Below are 19076 nucleotides of genomic sequence, written 5' to 3'. Positions count from 1 at the left end.
GGTGGTTGGGGCTCAGAAGGGGGGGTCTGGGTGTGGGGGGATGGGGCTCAGCGGAGGGGTCCGGGTGCTGAAGGAGTGGGACTTGATGGGGTGGGGGCCAGATGCAGCTGGTTGGGGTTTAGTGGGGTGGGGGTCTGGTTGCAGGGGGCTCATAGGGATGGTCCAGGTGTGGGGTGGGTGGGGCTTGTCATGATGGGGGTCTGAATGTGGGGGGCTCAGTAGGGGGTGGTCTGGGTGCAGGGTAGGGGTCTGAATGCAGGGGAGGGGCTCAGTGGGGAGGGTTCCAGTGCAGGGGGTGAGGCTAGGCTGGGTGTCGGTTCAAATGTGGGGGGCTCTGTGTGCAGGGGTTGAGGCTCAGCAGGTGGATCTGGTGCTGGGGGGTGCCGGATGTTGGGGGTGAGGCAGCAGGATTGGGGGTGCAGGTGCGGGGGGCTTGGAGGGGTTCTGGATGCGGGGGGAGTGAGGCTTGGTGGGGAGTTCTGGGTATGGGGGGGTTCAGATGCATAGGGGTTGGGCGGACAGGGATATTAGGATGTGGTGGAAGGGGGTTTACAGAGTTTCCTGCAGCCGGGAAGGTTTTTGGGGATGGGTCTGACCAGCCCCAGCCTCACCTTGCTGGGGAAGAGGGAGTCCCATCCTCCACTGCCCAGCTGGGACTAGCAGCTGAGCCTGGCGCAGGGTAGGAGCCACCGGCTGGGGTGTCCCCAGCACTGCAGTGATTTACCTCTCCACTGGCTGCTCCGGGTTCCCAAAACAAGGTGCCCGCATTGCTGCAGAGGGGTGCATGACTGCTCTTGCCTCCCTTTGCTTCTTCATCAGAAAGTCATTTTTGTGCAAGGAAGCAAAGAAATCTGTGGGGGACATGAATTCTTCATTAACATAGTGGCACAGAATTCCCCCAGGAGTAATTAAGGCGTCAAACTTTTTTTTTTAATGAAAGCTTATACTTGACCTACACTTAAAATTTAGGTCAACGTAGCTACATCAGTCAGTGATGTGAAAACTCCACCACCTTGGCTGACATAACTATGTTGATCTAACGCCAGTATAGATGCAGCTATGTCAGTGGAATAATGCTTCTGTTGGTCTTGCTACTATTGCTTGGGGAAATGGTATTGCTACAGCAATGGAAAATCCCCTTTTAGCAGTGTAGGCTGTCTCTGTTTTACGGGGTTATGCTGGCATAGCTACAGCACTGCAGCTATGTCAATATAGTCCCTGTAGAGTAGACATACACTTAGGGCTTGTCTTCACTACTGGGTTAAGTAGACGTAAGTTATGCTACTTAAGTTATAAGAAAAGGAGTACTTGTGGCACCTTAGAGACTAACCAATTTATTTGAGCATAAGCTTTCGTGAGCTACAGCTCACTTCATCGGATGCATATGCTCAAATAAATTGGTTAGTCTCTAAGGTGCCACAAGTACTCCTTTTTGTGAATACAGACTAACACGGCTGTTACTCTGAAACCTGTACTTAAGTTATGTAGCTTAGGTCGACTTACCCTGGTATCTTCACTGTGCTGCATTGACGGGAGACGTTCTCTGGTAGACTTACCTTACTCTTCTCGGGGAGCTGGAGTACTGGAGTCGATTGAAGAGTGTTCTGCTGTCAATTTAGTGGGTCTTCACTAGACCTGCTAAATCGACACCCGCTGCATCGATTGCAGCAACATTGATCTCCCCAGTAGTGAAGACACGCCCATAGGCCAGTGGTTCTCAACCTATATACCATTATGGACTGCATATATGGCCCACAGTGCGTTATGTGGGCCGCATCCAATACTACCTCTATGGCCCTGAGGATGTCACATGGGCTGCAGCTTTGTGCTGATTGTGCTGCAGGTTGAGAACCAGTGCCCTATGTCCTGTTTATGCTGGAGAGCTTACAGCTGTGCTGCTGTAAGATCTCCCATATAGCCGCTCTATACTGACAGGAGAGAGCTCTCCCATTGACATAATTAAACTGCCCCCATCAAGAGTGTCTTCAGCCAACATAGTGCTTTCCACACTGGTGCTTCTGTCGGTGTAACTTATGTCATTCAGCATGTGTTTTTTTCATACCCCTGAGCGACATAAGTTATACTGACAACAGTGCTAGTGTAGACATAGCCTATGAGCCTTCAGAATTTGAATGGGCTACATAAATACATAAAGTGGGCTAGATCTTGCCTGTGGACTAGGTGTTTGACACCTCATTACTAAAATATATATTACAAATAAGTGTCCCTGTGCTCTCGGGGGAAAAGTTTAGCTGACTAGAACTGAAGGATTCCCATTTCACTGATGTAGTACACTAAAATATCTTATTATGGCTCAGTTTTGCAGAAATAAAATTAGAAGAGGAGTTTCTGGTGGGGGGAGAGGAATAATTTGTTTGCCTGTGAAAGGCTGCTAAAATTGAAGATTGCATCAATAATGGAAGTCATTGGGCCAGAGAGCAAGAACGGTTCTACGGTCCAGTGGTTAAAGCATCTATTTGGGAGGAGGAAGACCTAGGAGCCAATTCATCTGCTCCAATCACTCTTTCATTATCTAGTAACTGTAGAACAACTTCAACAGGAGAGATGGAGGGAACCCTTTCCCCATCAGAATATCCCATAGCTCAGTGGTTAGAGTTAGACCTTGCCCTGTTCAAATCCTCTTCCCCCTCCCCATTGTCGGAGGGAGGAACTGAACCTGGGTCTTCCACATCCCAGATTAGTGCTCTAATCAATGGGCTAAAAGTTGTAAGGTGGATGCCATTATCACCTGTTCCTCCTTTGGCTCTTTGGGTGGTGTGGGATGCCTAACTTATTACATGAAAGGCCTTAGGTGCCTAAGCCATCTGGCTCCAAGAGAGGGAGTCCCATTTGTGGATCACTGAGCAGCAATATACACCTATCTCGGGGGGGGGTAGTTAGAATCCCCCCTCTGCATCTCCCATTGGCTTGCTTAAGTGACTTCACACCTAAATGGATGGGGCCTTAGTCCCTGCTGCCGCTGTTCAGAATATACACTCCTGCATAACTGCAGTGTTTTCAGGTCTCTGAAGCAATTGCTTCTGTTGCTCTCTCAGGTTTTTGGGGTGGTAGGGATTGGAAGTGTTGCTATCACCCTCTTGGCTCTATGGGGTGGAATGTGTATGGGGGTGGTGCTGAGGCGCTTAGGGAAAGCGCTGCATGACCGTCACTCTCTGGAGGAGAAAGGGGTGCTGCCTTCGCAGGTCGCTGAGTGTGTGACATGAGTTAGGCCATGCCCCTGCTGCTGGACATAGCGCTGAGGTGCATCCATTAACGCTGTTATACCAATAAAATAAAAACTAGCAGGATCTTATTAAACGGGAAAAGGCAAAATGCCACATTTATCGTGAATCCAGAAAGAATCATAGTAAGCAGTTAGTTATAGCTATAACATTCCATTCAATTTCATATTTATTCACACACACACACACACACACACACAGAGGTTCTGCAAGGTTGTTTTCTTAGTTACCAGCCTTAGAGTTGTTCATGCCAAGCCACTGGCCAGGTGGCCTTGTCAGATGCTCATCTGATGCTCCTGGAAGTTGGTTTGCAGAATCAGACCCCAAAGTTCTCACTTTCTAGAGTCCATTTTGATAGGAATTTCTTCCTATGCCAGTCTATGGGAATTGCTTCATCATGCTGTTGCTGAATCAGTCAGCAGATGGCAGATTCTTGATGGCTCTGTGCTGCCAGATGTTATCTTGTTCTTTGGTTCTCCCATCCTTGAGGCTGTTGGGTGGATTCCAGTCTGCCCTCCGGGGGTCCTCTGGTTATTTCCACTTGACGCCTTCTTTGGCTGATGGACACTGGATTCTTAGGCTGGCACCTCCCTGAGCATTCAGTTGTTATCCACACCAAGCATCCATCCACATACATCCTCTAGCTCTATTTTAATCACAATTGTTAACAAAGCGAGATGAATACAACAAAAGGGTAGGGAGTCTGTGGGTGCTGTTTCTGTTGTTACAGAGTATTGTTTTGAGTCTCTCTCTGTGTGAGTAGTTGTTGTTACAAAGAATTGCTTTGAGAACAGACTCTGTCTTAGGATGTACTAACACAATTAGCAGCTTGCAAGTTTCATACAGAGAGGGAGAGAAACAGTACCAAAAACCAAGAGACCTCTTAATTAGTAATACCCTGGAATTTAAACTATGGGGAATCAAACTCATTTGTAAAAAGAAAAGGAGGACTTGTGGCACCTTAGAGACTAACCAATTTATTTGAGCATGAGCTTTTGTGAGCTACAGCTCACTTCATCGGATGCATACCGTGGAAATGAAGTGAGCTGTAGCTCACGAAAGCTCATGCTCAAATAAATTGGTTAGTCTCTAAGGTGCCACAAGTACTCCTTTTCTTTTTGCGAATACAGACTAACACGGCTGTTCCTCTGAAACTCATTTGTGATTTTAATACAGAACTTCTTTAATATGATCCAACAACGCTGCCTGATAGATCATGGGGTTTAAATCAACTGTTTTATTGACTCCCTCCGGCTGAGAGAGAGAGAGAGAGAGACCCACCCGGAACTTGAGGCTAGAGGCTGCGGTGACTGCTGCCGCCCGCGCAGGCAGAAAGGCTGAGCCGGCTGGGTGGACGGGCGGACGCTAAGACCCAGGGGGACGCGTCACTTTTAGGGCCAGCCTGCAAATTCGGCGTGAGTGACTCAGTCCGCTCAGCGCACGCAAGGCAGGCGGCAGTGGCTGGGGCTAGGAGCAGGTCCGTGCCGCTCGCCTGGGCCAGCTGCAGCTCTATCGGGGCGGCGGCGGGGGGAGGAGGCGGCCGCAGCGCGCGCGGGTCCGCCGTTCGGTGTGTGCGCGCGCGCGCTGGGGCGAGAACGGGCCGCGCTCCGGGCGCAGCCTACCCTGCGCTCAGGCCTGTAGCGCTAGTAACCGCGGCCGCCTGTTGTCTGTGTTTTGCAGCGACCCAAGATGGAGTATGAGTGGAAACCCGACGAGCAGGGGCTCCAGCAGATCCTGCAGCTGCTCAAGGAGTCGCAGTCCCCGGACACCACCACGCAGAGAGCTGTGCAACAAGTATCCTTGGCCCGGTCCGGGTCCCCGGGGCCTACTGCGGGGCCGGGGCCGGGGTCGCTGCCTGCCGCGCGGAGGCCGAGCCACTCAGGCGCAGTTCGCTCTTTCCACGGGTTCCGGCTCCGCTTCTTCTTCGGTCCCGCGGGGGAAGGACGGACAGGGGCTTCCCGGGTTTGGGGAGCCGGGGCGTGGGGGGCGCGGCGAAGCTCCCGGGGAAGGGGAGAGGGAGCGGTAGTTTCTCCAGGTTTCAGGCCCCGCTCGATGAGGAGGGAGCCGCCAGCAAGCTGGGGGGCGCTGTTGGCCCAACCCCCGCCCAGGCGCTGAGGTAGGCGGCAGTGGCGCGGGGTTTGAACCGCCGAGGGAACCCGTGGGCGGTAATGTTACTCGCCTCCCCCTCCTGGCCCCCGGCCCGAGCACCTGTTGCAAGCCGGGAGCTAAGTGGAGCTTTTCTTTTTAAAGCCTTGGCCGGGCCATGGCGCTCTGGTGTCTCCCACTTTCCCGGGTTATCCCACGCTGGGCCTCTGCCAGCCCCCAGCTGCAGCAGCGCGGAGCTCGCCTTCCTGAAGGGCTCCCTACGGCCGTGTACAGGCCTCTTTCCATAGAGGGTGTGGGTGGATCCCGCCAACAGGGCTGGGGGCAGGCTTGACACAGGGTTTCTAGTTGAGAAATGCTGCTCCACCCCCAGCCCTGCCTGGCGGGGCTAAACTCTGAGATGTCTCCAGTTCGCTCTTTTCTTGGGAGTCAGCCATGGAAAAAGGGAGGAGGCTCATTTAGCAGGGCATGTGGTACCAGCACCTCTGTCAGAGTGCCCCCATCTTTTGTGTATGCCTGGTGGATCTGGGGGAGTGGGGCCTTTTTTCCATGTCCTAGTGCTTTCATAGATAATGGAACAAGCATAATCTGGTGGCGGTAGTCGCTGGCAAGCATATTTCTATTGGCCTCTTCAATCTATGGATGAAAGTTCAGGTTTTCCACATTGTGAAAACAGTACTTTGTTTGAAAGAGTTAATTGTTATATGGTAAACCAGGGAAGGTCACCTGCCAAGGGAAAATTGATTTTTTTGTTTGTTTCTTTGATACTTTAAAAAGACAAAAACACAAAAAAACCCAACCAAGTACTTTTTGCATTGCTTCTGTTTTTATATTAGCAGTTCTGATTTTGTGCACTCTGAAAGTTTCCAATGACTGTAGAAGTGGAGTGATTATTCAGACCAGCTAAACCTTGGGCAGGAAAATGTTTTTGTTAAGATTCATCATCCCCTTCTCCTTTCATGAAGATACAAAATACTGAGATATGTAGGAAGTCTTTCAGGAAAAAAACAGGTAGACATACGTGACATTCTTGATACTTTCAAGGTATTTAGATTTAACACCCACTCTCCGCATTCTTTCTCCCCACTCCCAAAAAAAACTGGTTACTTTAAGGCTTTTTGGTCAAATTAAGAGTACTTCTAATTTTATTTATAAATTAAATGTAGTTTATTTCAGGTGCTGTGCTCCTTTGTGAGCTCCTGTGATTTTTATAAATAAGGCTAAGATTTTTGTCATGGATATTTTTAGTAAAAGTCATGGGCAATAAAGAAAAATTCACAGAAGCCCATGACCTGTTGATAACTCTTACTAAAAATATCTGTGACAAAATGGGGAGCTTGTCTGGAGGGGTCCCCCTGCCGCCTGTGTCAGCTGGGCAGCTGCAGGGGTCCGCCCGTGGCGGCTGGGAGCTCCAGGGTCCCTCCACCTCTATCTGCCGTAGGCGGCAAGGGAACCTGTAGCTCCCACCACCAGGGCTGAAGTCAGAGTGACTTCTGTGACCTCCATGAAAAAATTGTAGCCTTATTTATAACCATTTTTCTATTTTAAGATGTTTCATTTCTCGCCTTTTGCTCTGTGAAAGATCTATACACAAATGGGAAACTGAGTGTGCATTTGATAGTATTCTGAGTATAAAGTAAATGCCCAAATTTAAAATAGAGACTTTTAAAACTTTCAGTTACAGTAATCATGTTAGTTGTAACAATAAATTTTAAATGGTGGTTTTTAAGTTGTCTCCTTGATTAAATAAGGTATTTTTAGATTATTAAAGGGATACTATCTTGTTCAACTTGTCTCAATTTCTAAATTAGTAAAAAAAAAAAAAAAAAAAACACAAAAAACCCCCTCCTAAATTAGTAAAAAAGCAATAACCCTCCCCAAATAAGTCTGATCGCATATACCTATAAACTTAAATTTCTGTTGCAGTGATCTTAAACAGTTGTGTTGGTGAGTGGTGTCTTGAAAATTGAAATGATTAGAAGCTGACTACACAAAAGTGAAAGTAGCTTGTGTAATTTCATCAAGGTGAGAAATGCTAAGCAAATAGCATAAATAGTGATAAGTAAATTGTAATTTTAACTACCAAAGATATTAATGCAGTCTTAAGATGACTTGACTGCATCCCATATTTTTAACTTTTTGTTATTTTAAATGTTTGATGAAGGATATTTAATCAAAGGGAGCTTTCATATGCTGAATGCTCCCAATAGGAAGGGAAAGGAAATATCTAATGTATAACTTATTTTAATTTTTTTTTTCCATTTAGGTTTCATTTCTTTTCATTCAGTTTGCTTAAAATGGAATTAATAGCTGTCTGGTGTGCTGTGACACTCCAGCATATGCCATACATTAAAGATGTACTCTGCTGGTGTTGGCCCTAGTAAGTGGTGGCTTTTTACAGTTTTTATTATATGATGCAGTTTTGTAAAAACCTCTTTTAATATAACTTGCGGAACAGTGCTATATAATAAAAATGCCCCTCGATAACATTTATGGGCCTGCTTCAGCAAGTCGCTGAGATTGCTGTCCTATCGCACCATGGTGCTTAATAAAGTGTTCCAGTGGCGCATGAGCCAGCTGCTACAAACTTAAGGCACTTTAAATTGATTTTTGTTTTCTTATTAATATGGGCTGATTACCCTTGTTGTTCTTGTGTTGGGCATTCAAACACATGTAATTAAACACAGGTCATATTAAATGTTAAAATTTCTTTTAATATGAAGGTAGTAGTAGGCTTGAAAGGCTTATTTGATGCAGGGTCATATTATATACCCTGCAATAAAACTTGAAAGGAGTGGGAGGACCCAAGAATCTGACAGTGTTGCCAACTTAGCTACTTTGTCACTAGGTTTAGTGACTTTTTGGTTTCCCTAGTGAGAAAATAAGTGTCAAAGTGACCAGTGACAAATCTAGCTACTTTCACTGCCAATTACGGTGATATTCAGAGAAAGAAGTCACCAATATGTGTAGTCACAAAATCATTCACAAGCAGCTCAGTAGTGTTAATAAAATCCATTCCATGCTCCTCTTACTACATTCTGTTGCACACCAAGTCAATGACATTATGTCCCGATTGAGCATGTCCTCAGAAGGAATCACATTCCAGGGCTTCATGCGCTGAGATCACTATAATCTGCAGCGGAGGAAAAGAAGTTTGTGGAGGCTAATTAAATACTTTGCTGAAGCCAGGTGCACTTTGGAGAGAGCAGCATATTAGCCAGGGCTTGTTTTTACCCAAATGTGTTCTTTCTTGCTGCTCCGTAGTAGGTAGCACACCCTGTGATGCAGGGAAAGATGGCTAATGAAGTGGGCTGGGCAGGGGAGGCAGGTTAGCCAGCGAGGAGAGCTGCATGGATGGAAGATGGGGTGGGATGAGACAGGACCGTGTGCCTGGGCAGGGGTGTGGTCACCTTTCCTCCAGGGATGAAGCCCTCACTACAGGATCAAAGGTGGAGGTAGCTTGATTTTGCTTCCCCTTTTCCCCTCTCCTCTGGCTTGGCCTGGGGTTAGCTGCCCTACTGTTCTCAGAAATTAAACCCTGGAAGTGGGGGGAAGAGGCCCTGCTATCTGATTTTTGTTTTTAAAACTACTTTCTTGGCTCCCTGCAGTTCTGAGCTGAGGTCAGGCGAATGCCCTCTTACCGCTGGCTCTGGGCCCTCCCTTTCACTAACCTGTTGGCTCAAATCCAGGCTGGCAAGAAAGGGAGGCTCAGCTGAAATTAACCAACCCCAGCCAACCTGGCTGTCCTGTACAGAGCATCCTTCCCAATGAGCAGGGGGCTGCAGTTTCCTTCCTAATGAGCAGTGGGTGCCCTCATGATGATGACAGTGTACTGGTGTAGTTGCTTCTGGTGTGCAACAGAATGTAGTAAGAAGAGAGCATGGAATGTATTTTATTAACACTATTGAGGTGCTTGCGAATGATTTTGTGACTCTACTTGCCTGTGTGTGTATGTATATGTATATAAAATTCTCTGGAAATTTTGTTCAGTGACATTTTGACTCCTTTTGAGTGCTTAAACAGTTAGATCTAGTGACTTTTCAGGGTTTGTCTGGTGACTTCCTGCTATGTGAAGTTAGCAACAGTCTCAAAGAGTGAATGAGGAATAAGCTGTTAAAGCTGGCAAATCCTGTGGATCCTAGGCCAGTAGCTTCAGTGTTGTTGTGGGGTTTCCACTTAGAACACCTCTTCTGGTTCTCCTTCCTGCTGTGCTTGCTCTATACTTTTTCCTTTTTTGCAGGGGAAACGATGCAGAGGTAATAGCAAGCTTTGACTCCAGTTGATTTTTGTGGTGTGTTTTTTCTGTAGGTTTAAAAGGGGAATGTCTCAAAATGTCTGCGTCCCAACATACTTCTTAGTCTATGCTTGCACTGCATTGTAAGGTGTGCTGTGTAGCTGCTCTTTATTGCTGGGAGAGAGCTCCACCTCCAAGGAGGGGCGGGAGCTTTGTGGCCGGCACAGTTGCCGGCAATGAAGTGCTGTTCACATTGGTGCTTGTCATTGTTAAAACTTGTCGCTCAGGGGTGTATGTGTTTTTTCACACCCCTGAGCAACAAAAGTGTTAACAATGAAAGTGCCATTGTAGACAAAGCCTAAGTCATGCTAGTCTTGACTACAATTATTTGGCTCTTGGGGAGGGTTCACCGTCTTCCAAAGATGTGTAGAACATGCCATATTGATTCTGTTATTCCAACCCTGGTTGTTGTTTTTTTTTAACCAAAGAGGCTTTTCCACCATAGTTCATACTCTCTTTCACAGCAAAGGAGAGAGAAGGGCTTTAGTAGCCCAATATATAAAGCTTTTATTTTTGAACCGAGTCATTACCTGATACAAACTATAGATATTTTTGGTAATTTCTTATTTGAAACTCTAGTTATTCTGTTTCTGAATATGACAACATTAGGTAACAGTTGCCTGTTAAGCAGCTAATCTTGATCATTTAGAAATTTTGTTGCGTAATTGTTTGTTTTTTTAATATATAATTTAAATATAGGAGTTAACAGCATGGTGCTGTTGCACACTTGTAGCTTCAGATATTTAAGTACTATTGGCGAGTTAACCAGGGCATGGAAATAAAAGGATTTAGCAACATGCCAAATCACTGTTGCTAGGCAACCAGCAGTGAAATACTTGCAAATTTTGAATAGCTGGAAATGACAAATCATAGAAAAACTGTAGGCCTGTTGTAGTACAGTAGAATTAGTGAACACCGTAATACTGTTTATAGTTCCTCCATGATACCTTAAAGAGGTGGCATTTTTGGTAGTGTGTGTGTCTGCACCAAAAAATTAAAAATTCTGTGCACAATATTTTAAAATTCTGCAAAATTCTGCATATTCTTTGTAAAAATTACACAATATCACACTATATTTTCAATTATTTGCTGATAAGTATTTTGAAATAAATTACCAGAATACTTGAAAATGGTGTGATTATATTGTTTGTGTTTTGACAAATAAAATACGCAGAATTTTAAAACTTTTAATTTTTTTGGCAAAGATTTCCCTCAAGAGTACCAGTGTTCCGTGTGGCACAAGTTGGGTGCGGGAAGGTGGGTGGGTGGGTGGGTGGGTCGGGAGAGAATCTGGATGCACAGGGACTTGGTGCACAGCTCTGGGTTCAGGGGGAATGGGACTCTGCACTGGAGTCCAGGTGAAGTGTGGTTAAAGGGGTGGGGGAGAGGCTGGGGGAGTGGGGCTTAGTAGGGTGGAGAGGTCAGGGTGCAGCTGGTTGGGGCTCAGTGGGGTGGGGGTTCTGGATGCAGGAAGTTCCTGAGACGGAGGGGTTTCCAGATGCGTGGCTGAGGGGAGGGATGAGTGAGTGAGCACTGGTGCATCTTCTCTTTGCTTCCCCCACAGAAACTATTTTCTGTAAGGAAGTGAAGGGAATCTGTGGTGGAGGAGGTATTTTTCTGCATCGCAGTGGTGCAGATTTTCCCCAGGAGTTTTATTTATATATATATATATATATATATATATATATATATATAATATGATGGTAATACCATACAAGATAGATAATCCTTATGATATATAGTTTGTATTCTAGGAAATGGGCATTATATGTAAGGATTATCTTGTATTAAATATTTACCGTTTTAAGTAAACCCACTCCTTCACCCCCTAAAAAAAAACAAAACAAAAACCTTTATGCTACAATGTATCAGCCATTCATGATTTAAAAAAATTCTCGACTCTTAGTGCTCAATTAAGCTGCAGTTTGGCAAGCTGCTTAAGCATGTGCCTAGAATTAAGCAAGAGAGTAGTCTTGTTGAAGTCTTAAAGATCACACTTTTATGCCTCGGAGACCATACTAAGGTTCAGTAGTTTTAATGGTGAAATACAATATTATTTGCAGTAAAAATGAAACATGTTAGACATGCTTTAATGTCTTGCTGAATAGCGGTTCAATGTCTGGCTTAAAGTTGATGCTGTTCATACTTTAAATATTTAACTATGAATAATACAAAGGACTCTACATGGATGCTTAGAAGTTAATTAAATGTTGTACTTCAGTATTAAAATTGCTGGAAACTGACTTCAGATTTTTTTACTCTCTACATTACAAGCTGTGCTACATATTTCATAGATTCCAAGGCCAGAAGGAATCTTTGTGATCATCCTGTGTGACCTCCTGTGTAGAACTTCCCCAAAATAATTCCTAAACAGTATCTTTTAGAAAAATATCCAACCTTGATTTAGAAATTCAGTGATAAGAGACTCTGTTGCAACCTGTGGTAAGTTGTTCCAATGGTTAATTACTCGCATTTTAAAAAAAAAAACATTATGCTGCCTTTTTAGTCTGAATTTGTCTAGCTTCAGCTTCCAGACATTAGATCATGCTATACCTTTTTCTGCTAGATTGAAGAGCCCATTATTAAATATTTTCCTCCCTATATATGTATTTATAAGACTGTGATCGTCACCCCATAAGCTTCTCTTCATTAAACTAAATAGATTGAGCTCTTTGAGTCTCTTACTGTAAGGCATGTTTTCTAATGCTTTAATCACTCTAGTGACTCTTCTCTGAACCCTCTCCAATTTATCTACAGCCTTCTTGCATTGTGGACACCAGAATTGGACACAGTATTCCAGCAGCCGTTGCACCAGTGCAAATAGAGAGGCAAAATAACTTCTCTACTCCTACTTGAAATTCTCCTGTTCATGCATTCCGGGATCTCCTTAGCCCTTTTTGGCTACAGAATCGCATTGGGATCTCATGTTGAGCTGTTTATCCACCATGTCCCCCAAATCCTTTCCAGAGTCACTGCTTCCCAGGATAGAGTCCTTCATCCTATAAGTATGGCCTACATTATTTGTTTCTAGAGATATAATTTATATTTAGACATATTAAAACATGTTCTGTTCTCTTGTGCCCAGTTTACCAAGTGATCTAGATTACTCTGAATCAGTGACCTGTCCTCTTGATTATTTACCATTCCCCCAATTTTTGTTTGTGTTTTTCTTCTAGGTAATAAATAAAAATGTTAAATAATTTAGCTCAAGAACAGATTACTGTGGGACCTCACTAGAAACACACCCACTCCAAGATTCCCCATTTAATTACATTTTGAGACCCATCAGTAAGCCATCTTTTAATCCATTTAAAGTGTGCCGTATTAATTTTATCTTTCTAGTTTTTAATCAGGACTGTCATGTGGGACTAAGTCAAATGCCTTCCAGAAGTCTATTACATCAACACTATTAGCTTTACAAACCAAATTTATCTCATTTAAAAAAAGAGATGAAGTTCGTTTGACAGCATCTGTCTTCCATAAACTGATGTTGATTGGCATAAATTATATTATCCTCCTTTAATTCTTTATTAATCAAGTCTGATATCAGCCCCTTCATTATCAGGCTTATAATTTCCTAGGTTATCCTGTTTATCTTTTAAAAATAGTGGCACAGTGTTAGCCCAGTCTTCTGAAATGCTTTGAAATCAACATTACTAGTCTAGGTCTCCTCAGCCAGCTCTTTTAAAACTCTTGGATGCAAGTTATGTGGACCTACTGACTTAAAAATGTCTAACTTTAATAGTTACTGTTTAATATGCTCCTGAGATATTAGTGGAATGGAAAAGAGACTTATGTACAAGAACATCATTTGTGTTTTAAAAGTCTGTCACTGTGGAAGTATAGTGCTATTTGGAAGTATTAACAATTACATGTCTAAGTAATCACTCAACTTTAGTGTAATCTTTGAAACGTATACATTTTCCTTAACAACCTTACTTTTTAGAAACTGGAACAACTGAATCAGTATCCAGATTTTAACAACTACCTGATATTTGTTCTTACGAAATTAAAGTCTGAAGGTAAGCTGCTGGGTTTTTGTTATCTTATTCTAGGCATTGTGTAATGACTTTAATTCATTTGTCTAGATTTTTTAGGACTGAAGGATAGATTTTAGGTGCTGATTCTGCCACCTGCTCCACAGACACTTGTGTGGAGCTTTAATGACTATTAGGGATCTGGATGGGCTCAGGGGGCTGCCTGCATATTGCCAGTGGTAGGATCAAGGCTTTAGACTGGGTTGCGTCCTAGCTTTCCTTTGTTTTTTTTTCTGGATGTTAGCATCAGTGCTTCATCAGAGTAAAATGAGATTGTGTAATAACCTTCCTTGTTGGAAGACAGATGGTTCAGAGGTCACAAATCCAAATGAATTTCTAACAGGATTAGACCAAGTAGTTTGTGCATGCTATTAAAACCATTACACAATTTGGCATATTTAGTAGTTTCTGATGGAGAGAGAGTTTGTGGTGTTAGAGAAGAGGTATTAAAGGTTTCTCTGAAGACCCCATCTAGCAGAATACTTGCTCTTGGGTCTTGGCTCCTTAGTGGAAGACTGTTACAACTCCATTATTTATTAAAGATTGTTTACTCTTGTGGACAGTAAGTGTGAACCAGGTCATCTGCTGGGTTTAAATACTGATCTCCAAATTTACCATTCAATTCTTTCTTGGTAATGGTGGTGAAGAAGCTCATCATTAACTCTTTTTGCATTGCATCAATATTTCATATTGTCTCAGTGCATTCTTTTTATTATTTAGTGTCCTTTCCAGTCAGTCTTAATTGCCAGTCCAGTTGCCTAATTTGTGAAGCCTTTACTGCAAGTGTTTTGAGGGCCTGCTCCAGTAACTACCTTGGCAGGGTGTTTTTTGCCTACTGTGGCATGTGTTTCAGCTCTCTTATACCATGTTGGCATGTTCTTGCTTTTATTTTTCTTGGAGTTTCAGCCGTTCTCCCTTGGAGCTCTTCCCCTGAAGTTTTCTCTGGCTCTTCTCAGTGTACTGGCACCTGACTCAGTGTGCTTCAACAATTTGTGTTTTTTAAAATGCATATTTCTTGATGCATCAGGAGTGCTTTGTACTCAGCCCAGCACTTGCTTGATGCTTCGTTCAAATCAAGGTTATACAAAAAAAGTAACAATCTTCTTAGCTTGTGCTTTTCTGTATTTTGGTTGGGTGGGGAGGGAGGGTGTATGTCAAGAATGAAGGAAGGAGTCTACTGTGATGTGTGGGGGTGTCAGCTATGTCTTCATATGTCACTCTGAGCACTAGCAATATAGGGAGTGGCTCCAGTTCCTCTTTCCGGCACTCCAGAGAAACTTCTTGAAGTCCAGCCCAAGCTTGTCCATAGGGCTTTGAAGGATAAACTGAAAACTAAAGCCTGAGCCAGCCAAGATCACTGGAATGTTGGGATGGACTGCCAGCACCATCCATGCACAGACCCAGATTCCCCAGACCCTGCTCCCCAGTAAGCCCAGCATGATTATTTCAAAGCTGAAGTGCTTTGTGCTATGAACAGCAAAGTTGAGATCTCTGCATCAGCTCCTTGAAAATACATGCTTGAAGTCTATAGCTTTGCACAAGACAAATGGAAGAGATGACAAGAGAACCAACCACACCACACTTGGTTCTGTTGAAGCCCCTTTCTACATGCAGCTTTATATCTAAACTTCCTGTTTTTTCCCCCCTCCCTATTGTGTCTTGTGGTTGAAATTTAGAAGGGATTGATTCTGGGTATTTGTATATTCTTGATGATTCAGCATAATCATTCCTGGCTGTTAAAATATTCAATCAGGTTGTCCACCATTTTTTTTTCTTATTGCTTATAGGTAATTACAGCTTTGTGGGGAAGAAGAGCAGGAAACACTGCTAGTTGCAAAATGACCACTTCAGAGCTGCTGCCAAATATAAAGGGCCAGCCCCACCAGTGGTAGAGAGTGAGGAGGAATTCAACCCTGAATTGGGTGGAGCCAAGAAAGTACTGAAAGAGCTGTTCTCGGGAAGGGGCTGAATTGGTGTTTTATATCACATAGGCCCTAAGGTTGTGCAGAAGCCCATAGTACTTCAAAAAATGCCTTTTGCTCTGCATCAGCAGGGGTAGAATCTCGTTACAAAGTCAATGCTCTCTTTGTCCTGAGGCTGAACCTTCAGCCTCAGTCAGCGCTCCTGGCCCAGGAAGCTCTGGCCTCAACACTGGCATCTTCAGCTTAGCCAGTGCTGGTGGCTCCTGGAGTACTTAATATGTTCTAAGTACCCCCTCCATATTGCTTGGACAATTCAGATACTAAGGTGTTATCCAAGATTGAGGATTGTTACCTGGACTCAAATGAGTTGGAGTATTCATCTGACTGGAAGTACATATTCATTGCAGAGGAACATCCGCTCCCCCACATTCAATAGCTACCATGCCCTTGCACTCTATTTTGGAGCAGCTGGTGAAGGTGTGGCAGATGCATCAAGCTGCTGCAGCTCCTAAAGACGGTTAAAAATATCATGTAATCCCTCAGGATGCTGGCAGCAATATTTTAAGAGCTTGCTTAGAGGAAAGAGTGGCCACGCTCTGCACCTCAGAATCCTGATCTGTAGTACTGAGACTTATTTTAATGAACAATTTGCCAGTCCATTTTGCAACCCTTCTCAACAGGGGTGGCCATGCCTTCATAACTAAAGGGCAGGAGAAGCTGTGCAAAAAAATTCACACCTTCAGTAACCTTATTCCTCAAGAAAGATGCTAGGAGCTTCAAAGCTAGTCCATGAGAATGTTGAGTTAGCCCAGTATCAGGCATGGGTAATATTTGATGCATGTGAGACAGTGGCAGAGGTGGCAGTCTTGGGGTGTATGCCCTTATGTCTGTTCAGCTGTCAGCACCTGAGCTTCACCAGGAAATCCAGAGAGTTTGAGGACTTGTTTTAAATTGGGGGGGAAAAAGACTCATTTGATGAACAGGTAGGGTGCTCTTTGGTGAAGGCAAAAATGACTACAGAAATACTGCATTCTCTCAGGCCTGTATGCAAGTCTCTGAGTCCTGTATGGAAGGAAGGGAAAAGCTCCATGTGCAAAAAGTTAGCTTTTGAATCAATAGTAGGCTTTAAGGGACCAGAAGCCTCTTTTTAGGAATCTCAAAAAAGAGCACAGCTTTTGCCATTGTTTCAAACACCAGAGGTTGCCCACATCTAATGCTGATCTGGTCTGTGCCTTCATAAACCGGTTTTTTAGCTCCTTTTTTGAGACTGCTAAACGGAGGCTTCAGATTAGCTTCTTAAGGAAAAATGTTGGTAAGGGAAATTGCTTTCTTCCATAACTTCATCTGTCCTTTGGCCATAAAGGCATGAGAGTTTGTGAAATGAAGGGTTTCCGGAGAGATTTGCCAATTCGCCACTAACAGTAGCATGTCATTGCCACCTTGTCAGAAGTCTTGGGAGTCTGCATGACTACCAGGAATTGTTAAATGGGATAATATGATCAGATTTATAGAAGAACTTTTGGGGGCTAGTGTCCCTGCCCAGTCCACCAAGAATGCTCTCGTACAGCATCTTTCTCATGCCAGAAGTATAAGCCCTCCTGACAAAGAACAATCATACCAGATAGCTCCAATAATATTTATACTAATCATGACATGTCTCCGTGTGAAGCAGCCTCTGGACTCTGAGGTCTCAGTGGTCATAAGCAAGTCTCCTGTCACATCCCAGTAATGAGACTTCAGTGTCTCATTGTCTGAGGAGAACTTAGTTTGTAATGGACTTCCAAATGTCTCCTGTCCAAACTGTAGCGATCATGGTTGCATCCAGCTTAGGATAGAGGATCTCATACAGAGGGTCTCAGTATCCAGGGAGTTCAGTCTTTCAAGGAATGTTGCATATGAATGTTCTGGAGATCAGTGTGGCTCTGTGTGCCTTAGGTGTCCACGTGCTTAGTATCCCCAGAAGTGTTCCTGGTTCAGTGACTATCAGGGCTCTCATTTGCATAAGGAACACAAAAATGAGCAGGGAGGTACTGGGCTTTGCCACCTGTTAGGTAAGTCTTCAGGGGCTGGAATATGCTCTACTCCACAAGACTTTCATAGTACATGTGTACATGGCAAGAAAGGAGACCACAATTGCAGATGAGATCATCTGGAACACATCCTTACAAGTGGCTTCAGGATATGGAAGTGCCAGCCAGTCCCTCTTCTAAGGGACATTCGAGGTGGATCTCATCATTACTTACCAAAGCAGAAAACTACTGGTGGCCTGCTCGTGGCTTCCATAAAAAGTCACATTAGCAAAGGATGCCTTTTCCATACTGTAGGGAAAGAGATGTCTCTGACTTTTCTACTGCTCATTCTCCTAGCTAAGGTCCTGGCAAAGTTGAGAGAGAAAAGTGTGATAGTATTCGCCTCATACTAGCTCAGATAAGTGTAGTTCTCTGTACTGTTGCGGCTGGGCAGAGTTGATTCTATCAGATTGAGAGAGAATCTGGCCTAGATAATATTCCACATCTAGGGCGCTCAAGACCTTTTGCTTTGATCCCTGATGACAGGGTAAAGATCTGTAAGTATGGTGTCTTCCAGTAGATAACTCATGTCCTAGCATCTCAAGAACATCTATGAGAAGGACCTGTCATCTCAAAAAGAGAGGTTAGTGGTCAAGGTAGTTCTCTTCAATTGGGGTACTCTCCTCACCCACCTCAAATTGCTTTACTAACTTCTTTGTGTCTGTGCCCGCTTTGAAGACTCCCTCCATTCAGGTTCATTTTGGAAGCTTTCTGTTGATTGTGAATTAGTTGAGAGTAGATCAGTGTCTGCAGCCCCTTGTCATGCTTGTGTGCAGCTTGATGCTTTCTAAAGCCCCACTTTGATGTGGCATACTAATGTGGATTAAAACTCTTTGAAACACTCAGTCCTGTGAATTTAACCTTATGTGGAAGATCAGGTTCCAGGTAGCAGTAGGCTAGCTTCAAACTTGATCAGATTTTTGCAAAAATGAAGTACTGCAGACTCACATTAGATTCACCTCCCAGGATGGTGGTGGTCCACCTTGATGAGTCTGTCATTCTGCCAGCATTCTTAATATGCTTATCACATTGAAGTGTGTCTCCATATGCTTAATGTTAAAAGGTTCTTAGACTTCTGTTGTGAACCAAAGACTAATCAGAGGTAACTTGTCAGGCTTTTAGGTTAATCCTCAAAGGTTCTGGAGACTCAAAGGTTTGTGACTTAGTATTTTTATAAATTTTAATTAAAGAAATCATCACCAGAGCAAAGCTGCTATTACACTGAACCAAGAATAAAGCAATTCAACTATCATGTAAAGATCAGATCAACAAATTAGTCTCTATTGGGTTTGAATTAAATCATCAAATTAGTTTGATCATTGTTAGATTGTGACTATCTGCTTGGTTATAAATCCCAGCTAAAGAATTTAACAAAGTCAATCAATTATAATTTGAATGGTTAAATATGT

The 19076-nt window shown here is 43.8% G+C and overlaps 1 protein-coding gene across 7 annotated transcripts in view; it reads left to right on the top strand.

Annotated features, from left to right (window-relative positions):
- Positions 1-19076, top strand: part of TNPO1 (transportin 1) — a 167836-nt gene that overhangs the window by 36618 nt on the left and 112142 nt on the right. For 5 of the 7 annotated variants that reach the window (XR_007356564.2, XM_048849314.2, XM_048849316.2 and 2 more), the window contains 2 exons: positions 4923-5036; positions 13586-13661. Coding sequence is in view for 6 of the 7 variants with exons in the window: in XM_048849314.2 (XP_048705271.1) it covers positions 4923-5036; positions 13586-13661 (190 nt within the window). In the remaining variant the exon portion in view is untranslated. Of the gene's footprint in view, positions 1-4646; positions 4720-4812; positions 6357-7271; positions 7371-7611; positions 7726-13585; positions 13662-19076 lie in introns of those variants that run through there. The other 2 variants (XM_048849315.2, XM_048849322.2) reach the window with 2 other exon arrangements.

The sequence above is a fragment of the Caretta caretta genome, chromosome 5, assembly GCF_965140235.1.
Source record: "Caretta caretta isolate rCarCar2 chromosome 5, rCarCar1.hap1, whole genome shotgun sequence".
In the NCBI taxonomy this organism is placed as follows: Eukaryota; Metazoa; Chordata; order Testudines; family Cheloniidae; genus Caretta; species Caretta caretta.
The sequence above is the reverse complement of the archived record's forward strand: the minus strand, read 5'-3'. Positions and strand labels throughout refer to the sequence as shown.